This window comes from Myotis daubentonii, chromosome 1, assembly GCF_963259705.1.
Source record: "Myotis daubentonii chromosome 1, mMyoDau2.1, whole genome shotgun sequence".
NCBI lineage: Eukaryota > Metazoa > Chordata > Mammalia > Chiroptera > Vespertilionidae > Myotis > Myotis daubentonii.
In genome coordinates, this window is record NC_081840.1 from 67,172,442 (window position 1) to 67,196,213 (window position 23,772).

The 23,772-nt window shown below is 44.0% G+C and overlaps 1 protein-coding gene across 1 annotated transcript; it reads right to left on the reverse strand.

The window, feature by feature from the left end:
- Positions 1-9,469: 9,469 nt before the first annotated feature.
- Positions 9,470-22,638, reverse strand: KNSTRN (kinetochore localized astrin (SPAG5) binding protein). Its single transcript, XM_059683546.1, has 10 exons — positions 22,588-22,638; positions 22,243-22,463; positions 21,962-22,056; positions 14,454-14,586; positions 13,665-13,712; positions 12,729-12,834; positions 12,513-12,606; positions 11,549-11,604; positions 10,763-10,837; positions 9,470-10,214 (listed from the first exon to the last, which is right to left on the reverse strand). The coding sequence occupies exons 1-10, from the start codon at positions 22,636-22,638 to the stop codon at positions 10,083-10,085; spliced, it is 1,011 nt and encodes a 336-aa protein (XP_059539529.1). The 3' UTR covers positions 9,470-10,082.
- Positions 22,639-23,772: the final 1,134 nt, after the last annotated feature.

Here is a 23,772-nt window from a genome sequence, read left to right on the forward strand (position 1 = left end):
CTCTCTAATATCAATAGTTCTCTTTGTCTCTCCCCCTCCTTTCCTCTCTCTCTGAAAATCAATGGAAAAATATCCTCAGGTGAGGATTAACAAATAAACAAAAAAAAAGAAGGGTCCTTGGAGTTTAGGAGAAAGAGAGAAAGGTAACAGTAACTTGCCTGGGGGTGGGGTGGGGGTGGGGGGGATGAGGGGGCGGGGAAGGCGGGAAAGGAGTGGGCATTCTCCAGAGAGGGAGAACCACTGTGTCCTCCAGCCCTAAGGGCTCTTAAGGGTGGACATTCTAGGGGAAGTCCCAGGGGAGAACCTCAATAGACTATCCATCAGCTTTCCAGGTGTGTCCTTTCAGGGTCGTGGTTTCCACTGATGGATGGGCCCCAGGGCAGGGGGTCATTAGTCAACAAAACTAGTCCTGAGGTTTTGCTGCTTTTCTGGGCCTGGAGCTGAAACACAACTGAGGCCTAAATGTATCTGATGCAGGTCAGAACCTCATTGTCCTGGGGGCTTAATATTTAATGGCTGTTCGTGGGCACCAATTTTTGTTCCCCCTCTAAGGGGGTCTAACCTACATGACTACCAACATGCCGGGGGAGGAGAGTTCAGGGGAGGGTCAGGGAGTCTAAACCAAATGACCAGTGATATGGTAGGGGAAGACAGGTCACCCTCGGTGCGAGGTCCTTGTTTTCCCAGTTTTTTCTTGTTGCTAGGCTCCGGGGCTTTCCACACCAGAGACCTTCTGCACTTGGCCCATTGTCCTTGCTCTGCTCATGTCTGGCTAACTGCCTACTACAGAGGGAGGTAGTAATTTATTAACCTGTATACTTAAGGTTAGTAAACTTTGGTAAACCTCAGTACATTTTATTAAGAATTGTAGTATCCTATATAATAATTCTATATAATAAAAAGCTAATATGCAAATTGACCATCACTCCAACACACAAAGATAGCTGCCCTCATGTGGTCAAAGATGGCCATCCCCATGTGGACACAAGGTGGTTGGCAGGGGAGGGCAGTTGTGGGGAACCAGGCCTGCAGGGGAGGGCAGTTAAGGGTAACCAGGCCAGCAGGGGAGGGCAGTTAGGGGGGACCAGGCCAGCAGGGGAGGGCAGTTAGGGGGGACCAGGCCTTTAGGAGAGGGCAGTTAGGGGGGACCAGGCCAGCAGGGGAGGGCAGTTAGGGGGGACCAGGCCAGCAGGGGAGGGCAGTTAGGGGGGACCAGGCCTGCAGGGGAAGGCAGTTGGAGGGACCAGGCCTTTAGGAGAGGGCAGTTTGGGGGGACCAGGCCAGCAGGGGAGGGCAGTTAGGGGGGACCAGGCCTGCAGGGGAAGGCAGTTGGAGGGACCAGGCCTTTAGGAGAGGGCAGTTTGGGGGGACCAGGCCAGCAGGGGAGGGCAGTTAGGGACAATTGGGCCAGCAGGGTAGCAGTTAGGTGTTGATCAGTCTGGCAGGGGAATGGTTAAGAGGTGATCAGGCTGGCAGGCAGAAGCGGTTAGGTGCAAGCAGGTGAGCAGTTGGGAGCCAGCAGTCCTGGATTGTGAGATTGTGATCCCACTGAGATTGGGCCTAAACGGGCAGTTGGACATCCCCCAAGGGGTCCCAGATTGGAGAGGGTGCAGACTGGGCTGAGGGACACCACCACCACCCCCCCCCCCCCGCATTAATTTTGTGCACCAGGCCTCTGGTAGTATACGTAACAAAATTTGCCATTTTAACTATTTAAGTGTACATCAGTGACATTAAGTACATTTGCAGTGTTGCGCATCCATCACCACTATGCATTTCCAGAACTTTTCATCTTGCCAAACAGGAACTGTACATTTTAAAGTTCTTGTTCCTTTCTCCACCCAGACACTGGTAACCTCTATTCTACTTTCTGTCTCTATTAATTTGCGTACTCTAGGTATCCTCATGTAATCAGACTGGAAGGGAAAAAGGACAGTGAATGAATGAATAGGAGATAGATGGTAGCTGGAGGTGTTTTGTTTGTTTGTTTGTTTGTTTTCAAGGTGGTCGTATTTGAGCCTAAGAGATCCCAGTGACAGGGAAGTTGAATAGCTGAGGTTTGCAAAGCCATAGTAAAATTAGGGCACTAAAGAGCAGGAGAGAGTGCCAGCATGGTTAAGGGCAAGATTATGAAAGAAATAATTTATCAAGATAAAGTTTGAATTTTAATACTAATTACCATCAGAATTTGAGTACCTTTGCCAGGTGCTGGACACAATTATCCCTATATTACTGGTAAGAAATTAGGCTGAGAGAAGTAATTTGTCAAAGACCAGCTTTTAGTGGTGAGAAATAGAGTGAATAAATAAAATGGAATCACTATAGTCAAGCTGCTAAATTTTTGAAAAAAGCAGATTGAAGTATGAGGAAATGATTCTATTCTTGTTTTAACTAGCCTGGGAACTGACTTTTGAAATTTCTAGTCCAACATCAATACCTGGATATACATAAAACCTCCAGGTGACTTTCTGATCACTCCTTGAAAGACGAAGGAAAGAATGTTCACATATCCAAAGTACTGACAGCCATTATCCAGACCTCAGGTCATCTAGATTCTAGAGGATTACCATTCTGGACTAATCCAGAGGCTATGAATGCAGAACTCATTCTTTTCAAGAATGTAGTTTTTACTGTGAGAACCCTTAGCTTTTCTGTCTTTTTCAGAACACTCGGGGCATTGCCTAGTTGTGTTCCAGTTTGCAAATCCTAAGACCCTTGAATAAATCTTTATCATTTATTTCTAGCCAAAGCCTCCAGTTTGATGAACAGTGTGTAGGCTGGGATTCCAATCCAGATTTGTCTGGCTGGGATGGGCTGCAAGCTGAAGTTTTAACATCCTAATTTTATAACTAATTCCTATTCTGTCACCTTGCTCAAAACTTCTATGTATATGGATTCCTTCCCCCCACACCCTACGCTATCAATTAATTCCTGTAGCTTTCTTGTGTTCAAATCTTTCTTTACACCTTTGCTGCTATGGCCCTAACACATTTGATTCCTACATTGTCCTGATGTCCTTGACTCTATTCTCTTAATCCTCTTAAAACTTTCAAAATAGCCAAAGTACAGCCAATGAATCTCTGAAGTAGTAAGTAATAGAAGTTTATTGTGCAAACCAGGAGCACTCAAACTAAAACATGGAATAAGTCTCAGGGGTATCCTATATAATAAAGCGGTAATATGCAAATTGACCATCACACCCTCGCACAAGATGGCTGCCCCCATGTGGGCACAGGATGGCCGCCCACATGTGGTCACAAGATGGCCGGCAGGGGAGGGCAGTTGGGGGCAACCAGGCTGGCAGTGGAAGGCAGTTGGGGGTGACTGGGCCTGCAGGGGAGGGAGGGCAATTGGGGGGGACCAGGCCTGCAGGGGATGGCAGTTAGGGGTGACCAGGCCTGCAGGGGAGGGCAGTTAGGGGCGATTAGGTTGGCAGGGGAGGGCAGTTGGGGGGCGATTGGGCCAGCAGGGGGGCAGTTAGGCGTTGATCAGGCTGACAGGGGCGTGGTTAGGGGGTGATCATGCTGGCAGGCAGAAGCGGTTAGGGGCAATCAGGCAGGCAGGTGAGTGGTTAGGAGCCAGCAGTCCCGACTTGTGAGAGGGATGTCCCCCGAGGGGCCCAGATTGGAGAGGGTGCAGGCTGGGCTGAGGGATCCCTTCCCCCCCCCCCCCCAGTGCGCGAATTTCATGCACCGGGCCTCTAGTATTGTTATAAAGCAGATTATATGGTGAGAAAATGTTACCAAACCAAACCAATCAAGGGTCTGCTTGCCCTATGTGCAGCAAAGCCAAACACTGCACATCGAAATTTACAATGGAGAGATTAAAGCTGTTTTACTAGTATTTGCAGGGAGTCAAGCAAGGAAACAGGAAGCAATCACTTAAAACCCCAACTCCCGATGGAGTTTGCTTTTAATCAAGGGGTTTTAAAGGCAAAGGCTGAGGGTTAAGGGGAACAGGCTGCTGGTATGTGGAAGCACTGGTGGTACAGGTGTTGGAGAGCTTTGAAACTTGTCCATTTATGGTAAATTCTGGCAAGGGGCTTCAGCATTGATCTTCCTGCACAACTGACCCTTTGCTTCTGAAAGGGTTTTGGTGTTCAGATACTGGTCATGTCCCAGTTTCTTGGTCCTGTGTATAGCTGGAGGCCAAAGTTTACTCCTCTGCGCATGCTTTGGCTTCATGAGTTGCAGTTTTGGTCTGTTGACTATGAGAGGCAACTCAGTAATGTGTCAGAAACAGGATAGGACCATTTTGAGCTGGTTCTGAAGTTACTAGTACAAACTCGCAGTGATTGCTTATTCTTCACAGCGATTTTCAGTGGCTACCTTATGTTAACCTCATGAAAGGGGTCAAATTTTGCTTATGATTTCCTGAAGCAAAAGCAAGACACGAACTAGGGCAAGCTGGTGTTGCAAAATAAGCTAAATTACGATTTGTTTGTGTGACTAAACTGGTTCTGTCTCCTTGGAATTGTCAAGGCTGGCCTCCATTTGTTTATTGTATTTTAACGCGGCCATCCATCTTTAACACCAATGCCAGATTCAGTTTTCTAAAACATTCATCATGATGACTGCCTGCTCAGAATGTTTCACTGATTCCATTGCCCTTTTTTTTGTGGTTCCCAGATTGTGAGTTAAGGCACCCTGGGGCAACAAACTCACAGGCACTCCATGGGCTATTTTGAACTTTTGGGGGAATCTCAGTGATACTTGACATGTTAGACACGTGAGCTACGAGCTTGAAGTAGGTCAGTTTCGACATTAGATCACGCCACATTCCTTCCAATGTCAAACAGGGAGTGCAGGCAGTAGTGTCCAATTTGATTCCAAGGTTTGAGAAATTAAGCAATGCCCAACATCCCGTTAGTAAATAATTGTAGTTACTGAGCAATGAAATAAAAAAAAAAATTCTTTAGTTTTGTGTATTATTTTTTCAAATAGCTAATAAGTTGTTAGGACATATGTACTTATTATTTGGATGTAACTACTTACAGTAGCTAGGTATTTCTTTTTTTAAAAATATTTATCTTTATTGATTTCAGAGAGGAAGGGAGAGGGAAAGAGAGATAGAAACATCAATGATGAGAGAGAATCATTGAATGGCTGCCCCCTGCACATCCCCCACTGGGGATAAAGCCCGCAACTCAGGCATGTGCCCTTGGCTGGAATCGAACCTGGGACCCTTCAATCCGCAGGCTGACGCTCTATCCACTGAGCCAAACCAGCCAGGGAAGTTAGGTATTTCTTTTGCTGTCAAAAAAATATTACTGAGATAATAGGGCCCACACTTCCCGCCTTTCTTCTAACTCCTGATGTGAGGTGGTGGCTGTGCTTGCTGTTTATAACCCTGCTGCAGACATGGTGGGGCGGCGTGCAGGCGTCTGCATGGTGAACTCAGGCTGCGAGGACCTGGGGGCAGGAGGAGGAGAGTTTGCCAGGACCCTGCTGAACCCAGCCGATCCATCTCGGAAACCCCTGGGTTTGCATTCTGCTGCGTGGCCCACCCACAGCGTTCTTAGTTGCAGCAACAGAAAGTGGCTGAGATAAGCAGATGTGTTGAAAGGCTGTTGGAGAGCTTATAGAATGACCAGGAAGTTAGGACCACAAAGCTGACCTAACAGCACCGCCTGCTCTGGGCCCTGCCTGCCACTGTCACTACACCCCTGCAGTTCCCCAAACCCCGTTGTGGCTGCCACCACCAGGGTGGAGCTTCTGCTGTCTTTGGGTAGAATTCAAAACCCCAGACGGTGTTGTTGGCTAAGTCTTGGCCACGTGCCCATGCCCTGACTGCAAGCAAAGCTGGAAAGCCAGCTCCTGTGGTTATAAACTCCATACGCATGAAGTAGGGAATTCCCCAAATGTAGGAAAGAAGTTCAGATACTTATCAATCAATTTTGTTTTCATTTATAGGATTTTAAGCTTGACTTTGGCAATTCTCATGGCAAAACAAGTGAAACTTGGTGTGGAGGTATAGCCACCATTTTTCAAAGTCCTGGTGATGAAGTATGGGAAATGAACAAAAGCAAGAAGGGATTAATAGTGGAACATATGTCCCAATAGAAATTAATGTTTACATTCAAGAAGGAAAATAACCTGAAGTTATCAGATAAAAAAATTACAAATCAAAACTACAGTGAGGTACCACCTCATACCTATTAGAGTGGCCATTATCAATAAGACAATAAGAAACGTTGGAGAGTTTATGGAAAAAAGGGAACCCTTTCACTGCTGGTGGGAATGTAGACTGGTACAACCACTATGGAAAGCAGTCTGGCGATTCCTCAAAAACTTAAGAATAGAGCTACCATACAACCCAGCAATCCCTCTTCTGGGTATATACCCGAAAAACTCGAAATCATGTATTTGCAAAGATATATGCACCCCTATGTTCACTGCAGCATGATTCATGGTGGCCAAGACATGGAGACAACCAAAGTGTCCTGTAATAGAGGACTGGATAAAGAGGATGTGGACATAGACACTATGGAATATTACTCAGCCATAACAAAGGATGACATAGCACCATTTGCAACAACATTGATGGACCTTGAGAACATGATGCTAAGTGAAATAAGTCAGTCAGGAAAAGCTAAGCATGACTTCACTCATATGTGGGATATTAAAACTGACTCATGAACACCAACAGTAGTGTGGTGGCTGCCAGAGGGAAGGGTGTGGCGGGGGAGAAAGGGAGATTCTTTTTTTTTTTTTTAAATATATTTTTATTGATTTCAGAGAGGAAGGGAGAGGGAGAGAGATAGAAACATCAATGATGAGAGAGAATCATGGATTGGCTGCCTCCTGCACGCCCCCCACTGGGGGATCAAGCCCGCAACCTGGGCATATGCCCTGACCGGGAATCAAACTGGTGACCTCTTGGTTCCTAGGTCGACGCTCTACCGCTGAGCTACACCCGGCTGGGCGGGAGATTCTAATATATGGCGACGGGGGATTTGACTTTGGGTGGTGGGCACATGGTGTAATATACAGATCTTGTAACATAGAAACCCACACCTGAAACCTGTATGTTAATGTTGACTAATGTCACTCCAATAAATCTAAAATTAAATGCTCCCCTCTCACCCCAGTATAAAAAGGTCATTTGCATGGGTGCAAAAATAGAATGGTTTGCCACTGGAGTATCAAAAGAAGTTAAATATGATAGAACCAAATGACTACAAAGGAAGGGCCTCAGAAGTTGCAGATATCAAAAAAGGGGAAACAAAAACTAATTAGAAGATAGATGATACCTGTGGGTGTTTTCTCTATGCGCTAATATATCTTTAACGTTTAGAACAGGGATATGGGATCTCTATGTATAATATATTTTCAACAGTGCTCTGAAGGGACATCTCACTTGAGTGATTCCTTATTTTCAGACTACAAAATGAAACTGGGTTAGAAGTTAGGCAACTGCAAAGGGGACTATAGGACACTGGGATGCATGATAAATGGATATGGGTGCTTCTGTGACACTTTTCTGTGAAGTTATTGAGTTGATCTGAGTGTATTCTTGCTCTGTGACAACGGATAGATTCACAACTTAGTGACAGTGCTGGTGAATCGCTCTGCTCTGGAATTTTTTTTACCAGCTAATAAGAGCAAGCAAACTACAGAGACAGTTGATAATAACATTTTTAAAATAAAAAAATTGATTACTGAGATAATAAGGGCATCATGAGCTGAGAAAGTTGGAAACCTCTGGCCTAAATTATAAAAACCCACACTTCTTAGCCTGGCATTCAAGGTTCAAATCTTCTGGTAACACCACGTACCTTTTACCCTCATTATTCCCTGGCTCAGATTTTTCTCCAATACTTGCTTGTTGTTTGACCTTGGGCGAATCAATTTAACTTCTCTGAGCTATCTCCCCAGCTGTAAAATGGAGCAGTGCTTACCTTGTATGCTTATAACGAGGATTCCATGAGACTATACATGAGGAACATAGACACATTTGCATATTACAAATGTTCGATTAAATGTCAGACATAATCCCTTCTCATCTTGAACCCTCTGAACAGCCCATTGTCCTTACTATGTTCCCCAAGACTCATCTGGATCCCCGCCGTCTCTCTTAATCTTTCGTGATTTTATTTTCTCCCTGGAGTTTCCAATGATCTGCCACTCTCGCCAATTCTCCATGTGTTCACCAACTTGGAAGGTCCTCAACTTTTTTGCCAGCCTCTTCAAATGTTACTTTTCCTTCAGTTCCCAGTCTACCTCCTCCATAAGCCTAGCCCACAGTTAACTACTGTAGAACACAACGGTTATCACACCACCCATTGTTGATAAAGCATTATCTTTTGTTATTTAACTTGTTTATGACTTGCATTTTTTGTTTCACCAAATAAGGCTGTAAGCTTTGGGGTTTAGAATGTCATGCTACATTAAGTTTCCTATAGCATCTAGCAAAGCGGAGGGTGCAGATCACTATTTGCTGGGTTTATGTATGAATCTGTTTAGGTTCCAGATCAGATTAAGCCACATGTACAAGCAACAGATGCAACAGCACAGGTCAGAGGGATAAAGTCAAGAGTGCACCAAGGCTGGCCGGTGGTGCAAAGCAGAACCATGAAGTGAAAGCCCCTTGGGGAGACCAGGCCATGAGAGCAGGGTCTCTACACGGGGAAGAGGAGTATGGTAGACATTAAGATCATTCCATTCCCAGGCGTTACCTAGGGAGGCATGACAAGGCGGTGAGGATCCCACAACTGAGTTTCCCACCCTCTCCTTCCAAAAAGGAAGTAAAACTTCTTGGGGGTCCTGAAATAGCAATAACAAATTCATTTGCTGTAAACAATCTTTTAAACTGTAAACATCTTGAAAATGGGTAGAAGACAATGTTCAGCCCCTCTCATTGGTGAGAACTGTTTAACTGGATTTCCCCCCTTCAAAATATTTGAGACATAACCAACTGCATGAACGTGTGTGTGAAGGCAAAAGAATTTAGCCCTGTAAGTTAGGGTTGGGGCATTAATGGGTGGCTCTGGGCAACCGCAGCAATGCTGAATAGTGGATAGGTTTGATGAAAAAACTGCAGGAAAAGAAGGAAAGGGGCTGGCCAATGACTGCCTTGTCTAAGCAATGAAATATGGCTGTGCCTTGGGTAAACCAGCAGGGGGAGAGGAAGGGCAGCCTGCCATGAACTTCAGTTGATTAAGGATCCATGAAGCCAGGTCCAGGATTGGCTGTGCAAAGCAAAGAGCAGGAACATAATCATGCTCGGGAGTACAGGGAGAACAGGCAGCTCCTGACACAAATCTGGTGGGTGGAGTCTGGCCCACTGCTACAAACAGGGAACGCCCTCAGAAGGCAAGCGAAGGTTCCGGAAGAAGGGATCGGGTAGGCATGGAGCACTTAATGAGTGGAAGGAAAAGATTCTGGATTAAGTTAGAGGTGTGAACTTGTCTACATTAGTTCAATAGTCAGTGAATATATTTAAATTAAAAGGCTATTTTCACTTCTCATTGCAATCTGAAGTTACAGAAATATTTATTTTAAAATTAGCACTTTATATATATACACATATAAAAACACAGAAGTGATTTAGATTAAAAGCTCCAAAGTGTATTGTTTCAGTTGGTGTTATTGCTATCTATACCTTCACCCCATTTATTAAGCCATTTCAAGTGATTTTAAGTTCCCATGTGTCCAAATTAGAGGGCCTGCATGGCTCCTCAGTGGTGTTTCCTATGGAGACCTGTGCCCCATGGTACGATTCAGGGTTTCTCCCTGCACATCTGAATGTAACCTTTTGGATCCTCTGGCTGTGGCTGGTTTAGTCTCCTGTTTCTAACAGTGGGTCGCTTTGCTGCCCAGGAGTTGATCCAAGCTTCCAGATTCCCTTCTTGTACACCTTAATTATGTACACGTGAGGTTCAGAGAGCTGACCAATCTGACGAGTGAGAACACTTTCTTAAAGGAGGAACTGCGATTCCAGCACTAACTATCCTTAATCCTACTGCACAAACTGGTTTCATTCTTGGAATGGTGAAGATCACGGCCAAGAAGCAGATGTCCTTAGTGGCTTCCTCCAAGAGTTAATCCCCAAGAGAGAGCCATCTGGCCACTTGCTTTTTATCACATTTCTAATAGCTGCTCCATTTCCTCAAGGGCTGCTGTAAAATCATTTACTTGGCTGTTACATAGGGTCTGCTGCTCTAGGAACCGGGCCCTCTCTTCTTCTTTCATCTTCAACTTTACTTTTAAGGCCTGTTTGGAAAGATATTAAAATAGACAAAAACAAACAAAAACTTTGAAACATCATGCTTCTGTCCCATTGAGGAAGAATTCTCTGTATTTGTAGGGGAACTGAATTCTCTTTGCAAATTTTCTGTAAATCTAAAATGATTACAAAATATTTTATTAAAATAAAGAAATAGATAAATAAGAGAGAGCCCTCCAACCCTAGCTGGTTTGGCTCAGTGGATAGAGTGTTGGCCTGTGGACTGAAGGTCCCGGGTGTGATTCTGGTCAAGGGCACGTACCATGGTTGCAGGCTCCTGCCCTGGTTGGGGGCATGTGGGAGGCAACCAATCGATGTGTCTCTCTCGCATCCGTGTTTCTCTCTCTCTCTCTCTCTCTCTCTCTCTCTCTCTCTCTTCCACTCTTTCTAAAAATCAATGGAAAAAATATCCTTGGGTGAGGATTAAAAAGAGAGAGAGAGAGAGAGAGAGCACGAGCGCGAGAGAGGGAGTGAGCGCGAGCCCTCTACTGTAGCAGGAATATAATTTTGCCTCAGGGTGATGTCTGCCTCTCACCTGTAACTCCTCCATCTGCTTTTTTGCTGTTTCGTTAAAAAGCTTCAATTCATCTTGCAAAGTTTCTAACAGCAACTAAGAGGAAAGTACAATTAGTAAAATAAAGTACAAATCTTCATTAGTATGCGAACATTTTCTTCATATAAACTAATCTCTTTGTATAAAAGGGAAGCTGAATTAGATGACTGCTAACATCATTCAGCCATTGCTGCATCCACACACCTCTGGCTTCTCTACTGGGCACCGTGGAGGAGCTCAGTCCCCCGGAGGGACGAAGGATTATCCCACCTCCATGAGTTCTGCTACACAAGCAACATGAACACACGTATCCACTGAAGGGGGGACTAATAACCTGGGAGAGCTGAGGATGGTTCCATACCTAGTGCTCTATGACTTTAAGATGACAACTCATCTTCTGATCATAGAAACTCAAGAGACTTTAATCCCAAACAATTACCTTCCTACCTCATTATCTAGTTCTCAGCGAAGGAATAAGGAGAGAAATTGGTCTAGTATAAAACAGAAACCAGAAAGCTCTGTATACAGGTCTATCCTGTTCTGTGTTTTAAAGTAGCACATTTTCAATTCAGACTCACTCATATTCGAAAGCACAGGTCACCTGCTAAGATATGCTCTTTTGAGTACATACCCACCACTCTCTTCTTCCACTATCCTGGGTCCCAAAGGCTGCTTCTCGGGGTTTACTGAGCATATGGCAGCGATCTGGAGCCACGGTCCCTCCGCCCTCGCCCCTCGGCCACCGCCCACTCATACCCAGGCCCTCACCATTGAGTCCACGTGATCCGGGTTGGATTCTTGCTGTGATTCCAGGGTTTCACTGTCTAAATGTAATGGAGACAACAAAATTGGCCTCGCCTAGGGAACTGTGCCTTCCACAAAATAAACACCCCCAAAACCCCTCTAGGACAAGGACAAGCACAAGAGTTTTCATGAGGGAAAGTCCTCTAAGAGCTGCTCCTGACTCTCCCGAGTTTTCACCCTGGCAGTGTGCCCACGCCTGCCTCAAGATACGTTTTAGCTCCTTCCTTTCTGTGTTTGGATATGGCCAAAAATTCATTCCGCTCTCTCCTCAGAAAATTTGTCCAAAGGCAACGTATAGTTTTGTTTACAAAACACAGAACTATTCTTAAAGTTTTTTAGGCCTTAAATATTATCATTTTTGATAAAAGTAGTGCATACACATAATAAATTAAAATAATATAAAAACATATATGAAGAATATATCCTAAACTGTACAGTTAACCAGTAGCATCCAGTCAGCATTCCTTAATTCAAGCAGCTCGGGGCCTTCCCTGGGACGCTCAGGCCCCTCTGCTCCGTCTCCTCTCTGCTCTACACTGACCTCTAGGGAGAGGGTCAGAGCTGGAACCCGCTTTCACCGCTGGGATTCTGCCGATTAGCCAGAAACAGTATCATCTCTCTCTCTTCCCACTTGAGAAAGTTAACTGTATGCTACCAATCTTGAAAGAAATAAAATATTTCTGGTCTAATTTGCAAGGTCACACCTTTGGGCACCAAAGTGTTCAGATAAGAAAGCGCTAATCCTCTCTCCACAACCACCTGGAATTGGTCAGGCACAGTCAGCGCCTCCAGAGAAAAAAAGATGCTCCCAACCTCTGCATGCCTAGGCAGCTGCTGCCACGCTGGACCCTAACACACAGCCCAGAACCACCGCAGCAGGGGGCACGCACACCGATTCCTTTGAAGGCTGCTGTGTGCTGTTTCTTACCTGGGTTGAGGCCCTTGCTCTCCAAAATCGCCAAACTGTTGTCCTGAAACTTCTGCAGCAGCTCCACCTTTTCAGTCAGGTCCTTCAGCTTTCCCTATGGTGCCATGCACAGATCAGGCCGGTGCCACTCCTCAGGGTGGTCTGAGCGGCTGTCCCTCGGGGTTCCACATGCATCACCCAGTGTGGCTGATGGCACAGGTCTGGTGGGTCTCTTACCTGAGTTTCAGTCAACTTCTGGTGTAACTGCTTGTTGACGGCCTCTAAGATCTGGTTCTTATCCTTGAGCTCTTCCTCTGACTTCTGCTTACTCAACGGCCTGTAGCTGTAATGATAACTGTGCTTATATGAAGTGGTGGGGGGTAAAGAGTATGGACTGGGTAGTCTCACAGATAGGAGTTCGAATCCTGGCTTCATCACATAGTGGTATATGACCTTCAGTGAGTTGCATAACCTCTCTGAGGCTTGGTTTCCTTATTTCCGGAATTAGGATAATACCTACCTCTCATAATATTATTATTGTGAAGAATAAGAGAAAGAACACATGTACCACTCTTAGCACGCCACTGACACATAGTAAACATTTAATAAATAACAGCAATTATCACCATTAATATTAAACGTTCTTTTCAAATTTCTCAGAGTTCTTCTTGGATAGAGTTTTGTTTTCAGAACTTTTAAAACATGCCCAGATTTGAAATTAGAACCTGTTTCTGCAGAATTTTCAGCTTACATTATTTCTGTCTTCAGGACTGCAAAATGTCCAAGCTAGCCTCCACGACAGAATGACAGGCCCTTCTCGTGGATTTCTCCTTCACCAGAAATACCACCTTGAAGTTGCTAACTACACGCAGCCCCTCTGATCCTGAAGGCTTCACACTCCTGTTGAGAGGTCACAGCTGGGTTTGACTTCTGGTCAGCAGTGGTCCTGGCACGGAGCCCCAAAAGCTCTTGACTGGCACTCAAGATGGTAGCTTCACTAATCGTGCCCTGATAGTGTTTCTCAAATCTAGCTGTGCCTCACCCCTGAAAATTCCATTCAGATTTCTGGGTGGCACCCAGACTGTAACACATTAAACAAGTCCCAACAAACCCTGCACACCCAGGACTGAGATCCACTAACAGTGCCCAACCTTCATTTACCCTGATGCTCACCTCTTTTTGATATTCCTCTTGATGGCAGGATCTGCAGCTTTCCCCTGCCTAGCGGAGCGAAGACAAAGAAATCAGAATGTAACTTGACTTATTGTGGCAGACATTTTGCAATATGTACACATATCACATCATTATGTTGCATAATTGCAACTATAATGTAGTCAATGCCTTAATTAAAAGCCAACGACAATGGACTCAAGCAGGGAATTGTAACAGGTTGTTATATGTGTTGTGAGCAAAGCAGAACAAAGAGCTGGTTTTCTGAGGAAAAGAACCAGAGATTTTAAACAATACAAATAACACGAGACTGAGAAGCTCTGAAGCCCATGCACTTTGTTTCAGCCCGGACTGAAAAAGGCTTACTAATAATGAACTCCCCTCCTACTCAAAAACGAATGGCCTTCTCATGACAACCTCACTTACATGGGGACTGAGCACTGGGTGGAGGACACACATGCACACTGGGCTGGACTGTGCTCAGACCAGCAAAACAGGCTAACAACCAGCCCACCCACCGTGACTACCATTCAGGGCTGGGGTATGACCACAGTTAGCCATTGTACACTCCGAGCAGCGGTGAGAAGGGAAAGGATGTCTCTTAGCATAACCCTTGCTGTGCCTCTTCAGAACTGATCGACACAGAGGGTCCTGACAACAGCTCAGCAATGCGGCACTGATCCAGGTCCCTGACTCCAGGCTAATTGTTCAGGTGCCTTATGCTCTCAAACCCCCACTTTCTAATTCTTGGTACTGAGCAATTTCTAATTGGATACCAATAATCTGACCCACCCATTCTCTCGTCTTGGTTTGATGCCTTTCATTACATCATTTTCTGAAGCTCCTGGATGAAGAGATCTGGAAGCATCGACTTCTTTAGACTTCACAGGTAATAAGCTCTTAGAAGTGGCTCGAGTTTGTGTGTCTGCAAAGGAAAACAGGAGGGTGAAGCCTCAAGCAGAGTTCCATTCTAAGTTGTTAGAAACTTGTATTTCATTCTGGCCAATCTCAATTTGTGAAGATCGAACCAGCGACCTTTTGGTGCATGGGTTGACACTCAACCACTGAGCCACACGGGCTTCTATTGATCTTTAGAGAGTAGAAGGGAGGGAGAATGGGAGAGAGGGAGAGAGACAGAGAAACATCAATGTGAGAGAGATACAGCAACTGGCTGCTTCCCACATGCACCCTGACGGGGGCTGGGATTGAACCCACAACCAAGACACAGGAATAGAGCCCAAGACCCTTTGGTCTGAGGGCCAACACTCTAACCACTTAGCAAAACTGGCCAAGGCTAAACCGAAATTCTGTAAATGTAACAGTGCAGTGTGTTTAAGGGTAGCCAAAAGCTTCATGACATATCAAATGGAATGGCCAGATGGTATAAAGTGGGGGTTGACACAAGCAAAGAGCTAAATGAGAGGCAGTGTAGCAGTCAGCAGGGCAAAACACCATAGAATCCCTCATCAAACACCAGAAGAATCAAGCCCTCTTGTTGAGCTCCTAGGCTCTCTGCACACTCTCCGGAGGACACACTCAAACCGCTTCGAGTCTCTCCTTTAAATATCGCTTTAGTTGTTTTCACCAGCCTGTCTTCCTAACGACTCAAAAATATGTCTTGTGTCCCAGCGCTTAGGAGAGTATCTGGCATAGCAGCAGGTTCAATACCTGCTTGTTGAACAAGTGGTACACTTCATGGTCTCATGCATTATTCGCACATCATCTCTAGATAATCTCTTCTAGACTTCTTTCCCTCTTCCATGCTGACTACCTTTATGTCAGCCTTTAATTTGTTTACCCATCAAGTTCAGAGGTCCCCTCTCTGGCATTCTGTTCTGGTCCTTTTGTCAGGCTATTGCCAGAATAGCAGAGAAATGGCCCTGCCATGACTCTTCTTCCCTACAAGAGAGTATTTTCCCATAACCTTATGCTACCCTATCCTCCACCACACTTCTTACCATTTATATCCCATACCAAATTCAAGTAGTAACTTCTTCTGGAATTAAGCACACTCCCTCCCTGCCCCCATGATTTTCTAGTTTATACTAACTTTTACTTTGTTCATTGTAAAATGGCTCCTTTAAGCTTAACCTAAAGAAGAAGCCATAATAATGAAATCAAGTTGAAAAAATGAGGTACAAAGCACTGGATCACAGGGATTAGGAAATTTTGTATTCGTATTTGAAAGAGTTTTTATTTTGATGACTCTAACTGTATAAGTTTGGAATAATTATGATTTCTCAGGTTAACAAATTATTTCATTTATAGGTTTACTCACTGGGCACTTATACTCTATTTTCCATACTTTTACTCACAAAACAAAGATTAAACAGGTTCTTCCTGAGGTCTCTGTCTGAAATAAAAGGTAACGGTGGAGGAATGTATTTACCTTCTCCTCTCTCAAGTATTTATAAGTTATTCATAGTAACAAATCCATCCCATGTAAAAAGGTGCTAAATCATAAATTCATTGGCTGTAATTAGTTCCAATAACCCGTATTTACTAGAACCTAAGGATTTTTAAATTTTGTTTTATTGCTTAAAGTATTACAAAGAGCATTACAAATGTCTCCTTCCCCCCCCCCCCACCCTCCGACATTCCCCTGGCCTCCCCTACCCCCCAGTGTCTTGTGTCCATTGGTTATGCTTATATGCATGCATACAAGTCCTTTGGTTGATCTGAACCTAAGGATTTCATTGCAGGACAAATTTAGCAGGATTTAACAGACTGTCTTCTTAAAATGAGAGGTGCTGGGGGGAAACTGAATGCGGGTGCTCAAAGAAGGAAAGGGGTCTTGTTTTTCACTACGTATTGTTTCCTAACTTTGGATTTTTTTTTATGTGTATATGGTACCAGTCATAAAACTAAAACTTGGAGTTATGTAAAACTTGGGAGTGATGTAAGTAAGCATCATGGCACAGTGAGAAGACTCCTTTGTTTCACCCCATTAGATTTAAAAAGAGGGAATAAAGGAGGAAAAAATCATAGAAAACCACCAAATTAAAATATGAGAGAGAATCACAAGAGTAAAGAAACAGTGGAGACACAGAGTAACCAGAAAACAAAAAATGGCTGTTGTTATGTTCTCATATGTCAATAATCACCCTAAATGTAAATGGACTAAACTCACCAATCAAAAGGTATAGAGTATCTAGATGGATTACAAAAGAACGAACTATATGTTGCCTGCAGGAGACTCAGCTCCAAAGATAAACATAGGCTTAAAGAGAAGGGGTGGAAGATGTCACTCCAAAAAAATGGCATTCAGAGAAAAAAGTGGGTGTAGCAGTACCTATATGAGACAAAATAGATTTCAAAATAATAAGTTAGAGAATCAAAGATGGACATTTAATAATGATAAAGGGGATAATTCATCAAGAAGACATAACACTTATCAATAAATATGTACCAAACCTGGGAACATCAAAACATATAAAGCAATTACAAACAGACTTAAAGGAAGAAACTGACAAAATTGCAATTATAATAGGCGACCTGAACACCCGACTCATAGATCATCCAGACAGAAAGTCAATAAGGAAATACTGCTTTAAATGACTCATTAGACCAAATAGACTTAATTGATATTGACAGAACTTTCCATCTCCAAATACTAGAATACACATTCTCAAGTGCACACTGGAATTCTCAAGGACAGACTATATGTTAGTGCACAAAACTAGTCTCAATAAATTTAAGACTGAAATCATACCAAGCATATTTTCTGACCACGTGGTATGATACTGGAAATTAACTACAAGAAGAAAGCTGGAAAAACAATAAATATGTGGAGATTAAACAACATGCTACTGAATTACTGCTGGGTCAAAGAAGAAATTAGAGACCAAAAAATACAGAGACAAATTAAAATGAAGATATGATGTAAGAAAATTTTAGGTGTGCAGCAAAAGCAGCACCAAGAGGGATGTTTATACCATTATAGGCCTACCTCAAGAAACAAAAAAAACCCCAAATAAACAATCTAACATTATACCTCAAATAACTAGAAAAAGAACAAATGAGGCACAAATTCAGTAGAAGGAAGTAATAAAAATAGAGCAATAAATGAGATAGAGAAAAGACAATAAAACAAAGATAAACCTCTGGCTACAGGAGAAAAGAGAGAAGACTCAAATAAATAAAATCAGAAATGAAAGAGGAAGTTACAATGGACACTGCAGAAATACAAAGGATTATACTAGAATACCATGAAAAGATATACACCACCAAACTCAATAACCTAGGAAAAACGTATGAATTCTTAGAAGTATTCAACCTTCCTAGACCGAATCATGAAGTGGAAAACGCATATAGATGGATCACTAGTAAGGAAATTGAAACAGTAATTTAAAAAAAATCTTGCCCTAGCCGGCTTGGCTCAGTGGATAGAGTGTTGGCCTGAGGACTGAAGGGTCCCAGGTTCGATTCCAGCCAAGGGCACATGCCTGAGTTTTGGGCTCAATCCCCAGTAGGGTGTGCAGGAGGCAGCCAATCAATGATTCTCTCTCACCATTGATGTTTCTATCTCTCTCTCCTCCCTTCCTCTCCGAAATCAATAAAGAAATATATTATTTAAAAAACAAAAACAAAACTCTTAAAAAAAAAAAAGTCCAGGACCTGAAGGCTTCATTGGTGAATTCCACCAAGTATTCAAAGAAGATTAATATCAATCCTCAACCTCTTCCAAAAAATTGAAGAGAGAATACTTCCTAACTCATTTTGAGGCCAACATTAATTACCCTGATACCAAAACCAGGCAAGGAACACGATCACACACACACACACACACACACACACACACACACACACACACACACACACCAGGCCAATATCTCTGATAAACATAGATGCAAAATCCTAAACAAAATACTAGCAAATTGAATACAGCAATATATTAAAAGAATCAGAGTCATGATCAAGTGGGGTTCATTCCAGGGATGCAAGGATGGTTCAACATCCATAAACCAATCAATGTGATTATAACAATAGGTGCAGGAAAAGCACTTGACAAGTTATAACATCCATTTATAGTAAGACACTCATTAATAAAATGGGTACAGGAGGAAAGTACCTCAACATTATAAAGTCCATTATAACAAACCTTCAGGTACCATCATACTCAATGGTGAGAAACTTAAAATGTTTCCTCTAAGATCAGGAACAAGACAAGGATGCTCACTCTCATCACTGCTGTTCAGTAGTACTGGAAGCCCTGGCCAGAGCAATTAAACAGAAAAAGAAAGAAAAGGCATCCAGATTGGGAATGAAGAAGTAAAACTGTCACTATTCGCAGATGACATGACTCTATATACAGAAAAACCTAAAGATCGCCAAAACCGGTTTGGCTCAGTGGATAGAGCATCGGCCTGCGAACTGAAAGGTCCCAGGTTCGATTCCGGTCAAGGGCATGTACCTGGGTTGCGGGCACATCCCTGGTAGGAGATGTGCAGGAGGCAGCTGATCGATGTTTCTCTCTCATCGATGTTTCTAACTCTCTCTCTCTCTCTCTTCCTCTCTGTAAAAAATCAATAAAATATATTTTAAAAAAAACAAAACAACAACAACAACAACAAAAAAAACCTAAAGATCCCACCAAAAAACTATTAGAAATGACTAACAAATACAGCAAAGTTGCAGGATACAAAATCAAGATATAAAAACCTGTTGCATTACCATATACTAACAACAAAATATCTGAAAGAGAAATGAAGAAAACAATCCCATTAAGATCATAACAAAAAAACACACACCAAAATACCTAAGAATAAAGTTGGGAGATGAAGAATCTGTACACTAAAAACTACAAGACACTGTTGAAAGATTTAATGCAATCTCTATCAAAATCCCAATGGCCTTTTTTCACAGTAATAGAACAAAAAAATCCTCAGATCTGTATGGAATCACAAAAGATCCCAAATAGCCAAAGCAATCCTGAGGGAAAAAAAAGATAAACTATACTACAAAGCTACAATAATTAAAACAACATGGTATTGGCAGAAAAACAGACACAAAGACCAATGGAACAAAATTGAGAATCCAAAAATAAATATGGGCAATTTTCAACAAAGGAGCCAAAGAGATATAATGGAGAAAGGAAAGTCTCTTCAATACATTTGGGAAAACTGGAAAGCCACATGCAAAATAAAACCTAGACTGCTATTTGACACCATACACAAAAACTAACTTAAAATGGAGTAAAGACTTGAATATAAGACCTGAAACAATAAAATACATAGAAAGAAACATAGGCACTAAACTTATGGATCTTGGTCTCAGAGGGGTTTTGGTGAACTTGACACCAAATGCAAGGGAAGTAAAAGCAAAAATAAATGACCGGGACTACATCAAATTAAAAAGCTTCTGCACAGCAAAAGAAACCATCAACAAAACAAAAAGGTATCCAACAGAATGGGAGAAGATATTTGCAAACAATACCTCTGATAAAGGGTTAATATCTGAAATATATAAAGAACTCATATAACTTAACAACAAAAACAATCCTATTTAAGAAATGGGCAGAAGACTGAATAAGATTTTTATAAGGAAGTCACATATGACTAACAGAAATATGAAAAGATACTCAACATCACTAGTTATAAGGGAAGCGGTAAAGCAAAACCACAATGAGATACCTCCTCACACCTGTTAGAATGGCTATAATCAATAAGAGGCGATGGAGAAAAGGGAACCCTCATATACTGCTGGTGGGAATGTAAATTGGTGCAGCCACTATGAAAAACTGTATGGAGGTTCCTCAAAAAATTAACAGAGCTACTATATGAGCCAGTAATACCTCTTCTGGGTCTATATACCTTAAAAATGTGAAAACACTTATTTGTAAAGACATATGTACCACTGCATTCATTGTAGCACTATTCACATCAGTCAAGACATGGAAACAACCTGTGACACGTGTCCTTCGCCCGATGACTGGAAAAACACAATATGTACATATATACAATGGAATACTACTCAGCCGTTAAAAAGATGAACTATTGCTATTTGTGACAATGTGGAAGGATTTTGAGAGTATTATGCTAATTAATAAATCAAACAGAAAAAGAGCAACTGCATGATTTCACTTGTATGTGGGATATAAACAAAAAGCAACAAACATACAAACAAAAAATCAAACTCATTGATACAGACAACAGAACGGTGGTCACCAGAATGGAAGGGGATCAAACACATTGTGACAGAAGGAGACAAGCCTTGTCTGAGTAGCTCAGCTGGTTAGAGCGTTCTCCCGATACACCAAGGCTGTGGGTTTAACCCCTGGTCAGGGCACCAACAAGAATCAACCCATGAATGCAGAAATATGTGGAACAACAAATTGATGTGTCTTTCTCTTTCTCTCCCTCCCCCTCTCTTTAAAAAAGGCAATCAATAAAAAATATAGTTATTTAGAAAAAATAGACTTTGGGTTCTGAGGACATAATATACAGATGCTGTATTATAAAGTTGTATACCTGAAATTTATATATATAATGTTATTAACCAATGCTACCCCACTAAATGTAATAAAAAGAAACAAAAAAACTGAAACGTAAAAACAACCAACTTATGCCCAAAACGAAAACAAAAAGCCTGGAAGACAGACGTCTGAATTTCCGGAGGATGAGGCCCAGAAGTCAGGATTTTAAAAGGATTCCCAGGTGATTCTAATGTGCGGCCAAGGTTGAGAACCACTGCTTTAAGCCTTGGGAGAAAAGCCTATTTTCTGCACAGGTAAATCCTGCTACTTCCTCAGCCAGCTGCATGGAGTCACTGGGATGGGATCTTAGCTGCTTCAAAATCTCCCACAACAGGATTAACTGAATTTGAAAAACAAATACAAGCTATCAACTCGCTCTTCTAAATTTAACTGGACCGTCTACCTGCCCCGTAACAGGTTCTGATGTTTGAAGCTTATTTTGTGCTACAATCTCCAGCTGAGGCAGCTGGACGCCTGCAGACCCCGGGCAATGACTGTCGGCCACAGGCCAGGTGGCAAAGCAATCAACACAACGTAGTCCTGTATCGAAGTTCCTCGAATGCTCTAGCTGGGCCTGACACCCCCACTTCACGCCACAAATGTTTATGGAGAAGGTACTGCAGGACAGGCACTGTGCAGACACAAATGTGACCCAGACGTGGTGGGAAACCCTAGTGCTCTCCCCTAAGTATCTCGTTTCTCAAACGACTCTCCAGATGGCGCGTCTGAAAATAAAGCCGGTAACTGCTGACGAAGGGCTTCCTGCGCCCCGGACTCCCGGCCACGGACGGGCCCCCTGACTCCCGGGGGCGGGGCGGACACTCACCGGCGAGCGGGCCGCCACTCAGCACGGAGGCGGGCTGCAGGGCGTGCACTGTCTTAGCCACGCTGGTCATGGTCGCGGGGCGGCAAGGCTTGGCCCTGGGAGGCGGAAGGTGCACATTACCCCGTGGTGGCCAGGGGACCCCCGGCCCCGAGCAGGTGGAGGGCCCGGGAGAGCGCGACCCAGCCTTTCCGGCTCCGGGGAGGCGCAGGGAGAAACTCGTCCACGTCCACCCAACCCGTCCGCCCTCAGCAGCCCGATCCCCTGCCCCGGGAGGGCCGAACCCAGGCGCCTGCTGCTCCCGCCCGCAGTCCTCGTCGCTCCGACTCAAAACGCCCTCCGCGGAAACGGCCGCGCTGCCGGCCGCGTCTGCCGCCGGGGTTTCAAATGGAAACTTCCGGTGGGCGGGGGCGGGGCGGGGCGGGGCGGGGGCGGGGCTGCGGCGCGCGCCCCGCGGGCGGCCGTGTGTTGCCGGCGGCCCGGCCCTGGGCGGCGCCTGCGGGGGCTGCCATGCGGTACGGAAGGTCCGAGCCTCACCGGTTCCCGCGGCGGGGGGTGGTGGAGTCCCTGGGTCTGGGCCGGGGCGGGGAGTGGTGCTCTTTGTGGGCCTGAATGGAGCTGTGACCCACCGGCGTCACTTTCCAGCTCGGGACGCAGACGCAGCCAAGTTTAGAGTCCATGTCACAATCCTTCTCTTTGTTTGGTCCGCGATGGTCAGGGACATTGCACGCTGCCTGAGTGCCTGGCGCAAAGGGTATTTCAATGGGCGTAAAAGTACCCGTGGCAGGGTGGGGAGTGGCAGATGGGGTTGGAAGCGGGCCTGTGGGCTGAAATCCCTGAGGCGCCTACAGGCAATTCTAACTTGATCATTTCACGCTACAAATTGGAGCACCTGCTGTGTGCCGGGCACTACACTAAGTGTGTGTGTGGAGGGGGCGGGGGGCGAGAAAGAGAGAGACAAGTATTGAGACCTTGTTTCTGCGCTCCTGGAGCTTACAATCTAGCGAACAAATAATCATATGAACTTGTCAATTAATATCAATAAAGCTGGATATATGTCAAATAGATATGTATTTGCCAACTGTAGTAAAACTATGAAGGAAGAGTACAATGTTCTGCAAGAGAGAAAAGCAGGGAAAGCAAGTTTAGATTTAAGGGACCATGTCCCAGTGATGTCAGGATAAGTGGAACTTAATCAGATTACCGGTGGGGGAGTGGCAGAGATGCAAAGTCCTGAGGCTGGAGTGGGCTTTTCTCCTAGAAGGGACTGAAAAATTCAAGGAGAGTGGTACAGGTAGAGTTGGAAGAATGGCAGCCTTTGTAGGCCAAAGGTAAAGAGATTAGATTTTATCTAAGAGTAACGGGAAGCTATCGAAGTACTAGAGGGTGCACAAAATTCCTGCACGGGGTAGGGTCCCTCTGCCTGGCCAGCGATCGCACATCATTAGCAACTGGTCGTTCTGCCCTTCGGTCGATTTGCATATTAGGCTTTTATTATATAGGATAGGAGTAGAGCAGGGGAGTATTCTTCACGTTATATTTTATTTATTTTTTAAATATGCTTTTATTGATTTTTAGATAAAGAGGAAAAGAGGGAGATAGAAACATAAATCAATTGATCGATCAATAGATTGCCTCCTTCATGCCCCCTACTGCGGATTCAGCTCCAACTGGGGCATGTACTCTGACCAGGAATCAAACTGGAGACCTCTTGATACAAGGGACAACGCTCAATCCACTGAGCCACACCAGCCGGGTTCAAGTTATATATATATTTTTAAATATATTTTATTGATTTTTCACAGAGAGGAAGG

Coding starts and splice junctions, on each gene's coding strand:
- KNSTRN (XM_059683546.1), bottom strand. CDS start 22,638: ATGGACTCTAAACTTGGCTGCGTCTGCGTCCCGAGCTGGAAAGTGACG. Junction 14,587..21,961: donor GAGTGGCGGCCCGCTCGCCG/GTGAGTGTCCGC, acceptor TTTCCTTTGCAG/ACACACAAACTCGAGCCACT. Junction 10,215..10,762: donor AGCAGATGGAGGAGTTACAG/GTGAGAGGCAGA, acceptor CTTTCCAAACAG/GCCTTAAAAGTAAAGTTGAA.